This window comes from Scyliorhinus canicula, chromosome 1, assembly GCF_902713615.1.
Source record: "Scyliorhinus canicula chromosome 1, sScyCan1.1, whole genome shotgun sequence".
In the NCBI taxonomy this organism is placed as follows: Eukaryota; Metazoa; Chordata; class Chondrichthyes; order Carcharhiniformes; family Scyliorhinidae; genus Scyliorhinus; species Scyliorhinus canicula.
Window position 1 is genome coordinate 25,827,184 of NC_052146.1, and position 7,390 is coordinate 25,834,573.

The 7,390-nt window shown below is 46.5% G+C and overlaps 1 protein-coding gene across 1 annotated transcript; it reads left to right on the top strand.

The window, feature by feature from the left end:
- The first annotated feature begins 4,595 nt into the window (after positions 1-4,595).
- LOC119951983 (polyubiquitin-like) lies at positions 4,596-7,176 on the top strand. The gene is made up of 2 exons (XM_038775467.1): positions 4,596-4,796; positions 5,688-7,176. The coding sequence occupies exon 2, from the start codon at positions 5,700-5,702 to the stop codon at positions 6,165-6,167; it is 468 nt and encodes a 155-aa protein (XP_038631395.1). The 5' UTR covers positions 4,596-4,796; positions 5,688-5,699; the 3' UTR covers positions 6,168-7,176.
- The last annotated feature ends 214 nt before the right edge of the window (positions 7,177-7,390 follow it).

Consider the following 7,390-nt stretch of genomic DNA (forward strand, 5'->3'; position numbering starts at 1 on the left):
AGGCATCGAGGTTCCCTTGTCACTGAAACTGGACCTACCCTTTGTCAAGGACCGTGCATCTGCTGATGTGCAAAGGCATTCCCACGTTAATAGATGTCCTGCACCAGGCGTCTACCTGAAGGAAACCACACAGACAAGGCCTGCAATGATCGGCGAGAGGTGTGATTACACCTTCTTCTGGCGATGAAAACCTGAGGTTCAGCCAGAGATGCATGGACTTGGATTAACCATCAAGAATAAACTTGTGGGACTTCCGATGGCGACATGTAGGTGGAAGTCGCACGTTAGGTGGCTCCTGTTAGAGTCTTTGTATTTTTGGTCTTTATCGCCAGTCTCAGGGGTACTTTTTGGATGAGTTGTTGAGGGAAGTCATAAGGAGTCAGTGGAATGTCGAAGTTCCAGAAGGAAGTTCCTGGAAAGAAGGGGGTGAGTGAATTTCCGCCGGCGAGTGTTGCTGTGAGTCCAGCAGGAGGAAAGATGGCAGGGGGCTGGTTCGTCAGGTGGGGCCGCTCCCATCACGGTTGAAATTCTGACCGGGGTGGTGTCGGGGCAGTTTGAAAGGCTGTTCACCAAACATTTAGAGGCGCTTTGGAGGGAGATGACGGATTGGCTGAAAGAGTGGGTGGAGGAGATGCTTGCCCCGATAAAGGTTGCATTAATTATGCTGATGTTTGAAGTGCGGGACCAAGGAGAGAATGAAAGGGGTAAAGGAGCATTGTTGCAACTTCGCGACCAGTTCACCTCGATGGGTGAGGAGCTGCCCAGGGTGGCGGAGGTCAATAAAGGGCTAAGAGCCATGGTGGGTGACCTGGAGAACAGGTCAAGGAGTCAGAATTTGTGGATCTTGGCTGTGCCCGAAGGGGTGGAGGGCACAAGGCTGACCCGAGTATTTTGCGAACATGTTCTCCATGTTGGTGGGGGAGGGGGGAAGAACCCTCCCTCCATGAGTTGGACAAGGAACATTGGTCAGTCCAGCTGAAGCCTGGAATAAATGAGCCACCAAGCGCGGCCATAGTCTGCTTCTACAGCTACCACGTGAAGGGGAAGGTTTTGAGCTGGGCGAAGCAGAAGCGGAAAATGAAATGGGACGACGTTGGGATTGGTATATACCTAGATCTGACAGTGGAATTGGTGAAAATACGGCCGGCCTTTGGACGGGTGAAGGCAGCACTGTACAGCAGTGGGGTGAGGGTCAGAGTGGTCGCCCCAGCGGAGCCGTGAATGACTCACAACTCAAAGGCCTTTTACTTTGAGACGGCGGAGATGTTCTTTAATGCTGAAGAACTGGGACTGAGATGAGAGTTCGGATCTGAACTTTGATGGTGTGGACTGGGAATGCTTTTTTTTAGCTTGTTTCCTAGATTTATTTTTTGTCAAGGGGGCGTTTTTTGCATGTGTTCTTGTTTCTTGTTATGCATGTGTTTTTATGTTGTTTAGGGGATGCGGTCTCCCTACTCTGGCGGTATGGCTAGGGGGGGTTGGAGTTGGCGGTTGGTGGGAGTGTGGGATGGGGGCGTTGGAGGGGGTTTGGCATGATGAGCCACGTTGCTGAGGGTGTGGTGGGGTGGACGGGGTGCTCTCGCAGGGGTAACCACGCTAGCGAACGAAGGTTGGCTAGTGAACGGCAGTGTGGAGGGGGGAGGGGCCGTGGGCATTGGAGCCTGGTCGAACAGGTTTCAATGGACCTGGAAGGTGTGAATGGTTGGCGGAGCAGATTGATACTGGGTGAGGTGTTTGCAAGAGGACGTGGATGGGATTTTGGGAAAGGGGATGGGGGTTGGGGATGGGTAACAGAGGGAGGGGACCAGTCCAGTGGATAGGTAGGGCGTGGGGTAATGGTGATGGCAGTTAGGAGGGCAGCGAGGGAGGGTGAGGCACTCCTGGTCAGAATGGTGATGTGGAACGTGAGGGGGTTAGGGGACTTGTAAAGACAGCAAGAGATGACTTCCGGTTGCGGTGATGCGGAGCTGAGCCAGATGTTCGGTAGCTCCCGCTATTTTTGGCCTTTTGGGCTCTTTAAGGGGCCATCAGCGGTGCTGGTTGGACTTTTCCCCGGGTGGGAACACATCCACTGCGCTTATCTGCCGGTGGATGGACTGAACCAGGAGCGGAGCGGTCAAAAAATCGGCTTTGGAGCAGAGAAAGGTGCGAGGCAGGAAAAACAAGATGGCGGCAGGCGGGGAACCGGAGCTGCTCCATCGCTGCTTCAGAGAGCTGAAGGCTGAGATCCTGGAACCATTTAAGGCCTCGCTGGACAAGCTCATGGCGACTCAGACGGCTCAAGGTGTGGAGATCTGAGAGCTACGGCAAAAGGCCTCGGAGAGCGAGGACGAACTCGGGGCCTGGCAGTGAAGTTGGAGTCGCATGAGGCGCTTCAGAAGAAATGGCAGGCAAGGATGGAGGAGCCCCTTGTGGGACTTCTCCCTTTGATACATATAGCCTCAGACACTCTTATTGTTACTTTCATGTTTCAAATGTCATTTTCTTCCGAGTTTTCACAACACGTGGAGGAGGTGTTGTTTATTCTTACTGATTGTGGTCTGTGGGTCAGAAAGTCGAGGATCCAGTTGCAGAGTGAGGAACCAAGTGCTAGGTTTTGGAGCTTTGATATGAGCTTGGCTGGGATGATGTTGTTGAAGGCAGAGCTGTAGTCAATAAATAGGAGTCTGACGTTGGAGTCCTTGTTGTCGAGATGCTCCAGGGATGAGTGTAGGGCCAGGGAGATGGCTTCTGCTGTGGACCGGTTGCAGCGGTATGCGAATTGCAGTGGATCAAGGTATTCTGGGAGTTTGGAGTTGATGTGCCTCATGACCAACCTCTCGAAGCATTTCATTGCAATCAATGTCAGGGCCACCGGACGGTAGTCATTGAGGCACGTTGCCTGGTTCTTAGAATAAAGAACAGTACAGCACAGTACAGGCCCTTCGGCCCACGATGTTGTACCGACCATTTATCCTAATCTAAGATCACCCTAACTGACACCCGTTCAATTTACTGCTGTCTGTGTGCCTGTCCAAGAGTCGCTTAAATTGTCCTAATAACTCTGACTCAACCACCCCTGCTTGTAGAGAATCCCACACACCCACTACTCTCTGTGTAAAGAACCTACCTCTGACATTTCCCCTATACCTTCCTCCAATCACCTTCAAATTATGTCCCCTCATTACAGCCATTTCCACCCTGGGGAAAAGTCTCTGGCTATCCATTCTATCCATGCCTCTCGTCACCTTGTACACCTTGATCAAGTCACCTCTCTGCCTTCTTTGCACCAGTGAGAAAAGCCCAGGGTCCCTCAACCTTTCTTTGTAAGACATGCCCTCCAGTCCAGGCAGCATCCTGGTAAATCTCCTCTGCACCCTCTCCAAAGCATCCACATCCTTCCTATAATGAGGCGACCAGAACTGGACACAATATTCCAAGTGTGGTCTAACCAGGGTTTTATAAAGCTGCAGCAAAACCTCGCGTCTCTTAAACTCAATCCCGCTGTTAATGAACGCCAACACACCATACGCTTTCTTAACAACCCTATCAGCCTGGGTGGCAACTCTGAGGGATCTATGGACCCCAAGATCCCTCTGTTCCTCCACACTTCCAAGAATCCGGCCTTTAACCCTGTATTCAGCATTTACATTCGACCTTCTAAAATGAATCACTTCACATTTATCTAAGTTGAACTCCATCTGCCACTTCTCAGCCCAGCTCTGCATCTTTGGCATTCGTATGATGGTGGTCTTCTTGAAGCAGGTGGGGAACCTCGGAACGGAGTAGGGAGAGGATGATGATGTCTGTGAACATACCAGCCAGCCAAGAACCGATCCCAGCTCCCAGAAACACCTAACAAGTGTTCAGTCAAAGATGTGGCTCTAGGATTGGACTCATCAGCAATGCAAGGACTCGCAGAGCCTGCATATTGTCCCCATGTCTGCGTGGGTTTCCTCCGGGCGCTCCGGTTTCCTCCCACAAGTCCTGTAGGGTGTGCTTGTTAGGTGAATTGGACATTCTGAATTCTCCCTCTGTGTACCCGAACAGGCGCCGGAGTGTGGCAACTAAGGGCTTTTCACAGTAACTTCATTGCAGTGTTAATGTAAGCCTACTTTTGACACTAATAAAGATTATAATAATGATTACAAAACCCATGACCAGTATCACAGACAGCCATACTTGTTAGTGAGTGATCGCTGAAGAACATTTAAATGGTTACACATAAATGCAGCGTAAATGCTTGCTTTGTGTGTTTTAAAAGAAACTTTAAAAATGTAAACATTGAGTGAAGTTGATATTTGTTGGGGTAAAAAGTATTCAAACGGCTGAGGGAAATATAGCATCAACACATTGCCCCCTGGCCCACCCACCCTGACATTTCTGGGTGAAAATGCTGGGAAGGAAATGGAAAGTGAAACTGATCAGAGGCTGTTTGCTGCTGACTGAGATCATTTGTCAGACTGTGCGGGGGTGTTTTCGGAAATTGAAACTTTAGCTCAGATCTGGAGGGGCGGGTTTATGGCAGAGCCAGGAGTGTTGGGCAATCAGAGAGCAGCAAAGCTGTGACGTTCGGAAACAAGCTGGGAGAATGAAAGTAGAGGGAGCCAGCGAGAGAGACAGAGAATTGTTAAACGGAGACACACAGCGGAGGCACAGCAACATACAGAGCAGCAGAAGCAAAGAGTTTAATTCACACATCTCACCCAGATCTGAGAGTCGGTGCGAAGATAAACAGAGAAGGTGAACTGCACAGAAACGGTGCATCAGAAAATATCCAGCTGTTTAACTTTCCTGGATCTGTGCATCCTGTACCTGTAAGTTCATTCTGCTGTTTGGGGATTCTTTTAATATTCTATTTCTCATTCTGTTTGGGGGCTATTTTAATATTCTATTTCTGGTGTGTAAATTGGGATGTTCTGAATCTCAGACGCAATTTATGAAAAATGATTGTTAAAACTGGGTGGGAAAAATAAAACAGTACTTTTAAACTTTCAAGCTTTTTGGAGACAAGGTTGTATCTTTATGTGAATTTCGATGCCCGTTATTCCAAGGGAGTTATTCACATATTTGAAATCAATGCATTCACCATTTATTAACCAAAATTACAAATTTTTAAAATCTAAAATAATAAGATAGGTTAGGGGTGAATTGATGTGGGGGGAGGGGTCTGAATGTGTTATGTTCAATTTCACTCAGAATTAAATATAAAATTATATCATTTGAACGTGGTGAAGGTACAAGAGAATAAATATCATTGCAAATTTAAATAGCAAGAGAGATGTAAGTGAGATAAAACATCGCTGTCTCCCCGGGGCAGAACTAGATTTTGGGCAGTCTGACAAATCCACTTTCATCTTAGTGCAGTATTTAAAACAAACACATTTGAGAAAGATTCTACACAACGAGCAAAGTACTGCGTGAGTGACATCGAGGTAGCATTTGACGGAGTGAGACCTGACAGCCCCTATCCCACACACCCACCGACTGTTCAGTGTGCACAAACTCCATGGTTTGTCCCATTGTGAATAAAACATTGAAAGGAAGTTTGATTGAGTTGGGAGTAGAATAGGTGCAGAATACACAATATATTAGTTCCCTCGATTCTGTCACTGTCTGGACAATGTATTGCATGTTTAAAATTATGTGATTGATACACAATACAAAACATCTCCACGGTCACTGACATTTTGTTCATTTCTCAACAGCAATTTGACAAGATGAGACTCCAGGTGAAGTTTATGACCGGTGAGATTATTGAACTTGAGATCGACCCTTCCATCCAAGTCTCAGCTCTCAAGAAGATGATATATGAAAAAACCAAGGTGGCCCATTTCCGTCAGCGCCTGGTGGTACAAAACGGAAACACAGAGGAGCTGAGGGATGACAAGAGGCTGTGTGACTACAATGTCTCTCCCAGCAATGTTGTCATGCTGATTGTCAAGAAGGAGGAGCGCATGCAGATATTCCTGAAGAACGAAAAGGGGAAAACATCTACATATGATGTTCTTCCCACTGAGTCTGTTCAGGATTTAAAGGCACGCGTGCAGCGGCAGGAGGGTGTCCCAGCCAATCAGCAGCGCCTGGTGTATGAGGGCAGACAGCTAGAGGATGGTCACTCACTCGCTGACTACAATATTCAGTCTGAGAGCACCATCTTCCTTACGCTGCGTCTACGAGGTGGTTAACTATGACAGCACCAATATAGAGTGTTAGATATTACACAAAATTCCCATAAAACTCAATTACATTTTTCTCAATGGTGCAAGGTCTATGAGGTTAAGGGTTTCAGTCAGTGAGTAAATGATACTTTGACTGTCACTCTTGGTTTGATTCATTTATAACATTAGGGTGTTCATCACATGTTCGTGTTTGCTGACCAATCAGGCCATTGCCTGCACTCTGCCTGCAAGAGATGTTAGGCAAAGCAGGGGAAGGTGTCCTTAGAACAGAAAAGTATTTTTATTTTCCAAATGGGGCCAAAGACAACAAAATATTTTTCTTTGCAATGTGAATTCAGGTTAGGCCCAAGTCTGGTGATTGTGGGAATTCGCTATGAAGGAGGTTGTGTGAGTGTCAGTGTTAATCTAATGTACATTTGCTCACAATATGAACATTATTCCAGTTCTTATTGTCACTCAGGTTTGCCACAAGGTGGTTGATATGTAAAAAGATGAAATGGGACATTTCTTATTGTTTTGTACTGAAATGTGCCCAAATTAACTGTACATAATGGTTAGCAAAAATGTTGAATGAAAATTTTCTCAGTTAACAATTATTATTCTGGGCAGCACAGTGGTGCAGTGGTTAGCACTGCTGCCTCACGGCACCAAGGTCCCAGGTTCAATCCTGGCTCTTGGTCACTGACCACGCGGAGTTTGCACATTGTCCCCGTGTTTGCGCGGGTGTCTCCCCCACAACCCAAAGATGTGCAGGGTAGGTGGATTGGTCACGCTAAATTGCCCCTTAATTGGAAAAAATTAATTGGGTACTCTAAATTTATTTTAAAAACAATGATTATTCTGCCAGTATTTCTTTAGCCTTACTTTATGTGAGTAGATGTGTATGTGTCCAAAATAGAAATGATTTAGTCAGACTGCTTCGTCCTTTGCAATGGCATTATTTGTGTCTTAGATTGTTCAATTTGTTAAAATATGCAATGTTACTTGAAAATAAAGTTATTTCTTTAGATATAAATCAAAATGCTGTCTTGTTGTTTCTGCCTGGTGACTATTTTTAAATCTGTATCATCTGTGAATCCATGTATCTTACATCAGGGACCAAATTTCAAACCATTTTCAGATGATTTATCCAAACCTAGAGTTTTATGAAAACAACATTGACTGATTGACTGAACACTCATTGGGGGTTGGATTGAGATTAATAATCCAGTATCCCAGGGTAATGCTCT

What these genes read in the sequence shown, in the direction of transcription:
- LOC119951983 (XM_038775467.1), top strand. Translation starts at nt 5,700, where the DNA reads ATGAGACTCCAGGTGAAGTTTATGACCGGTGAGATTATTGAACTTGAG.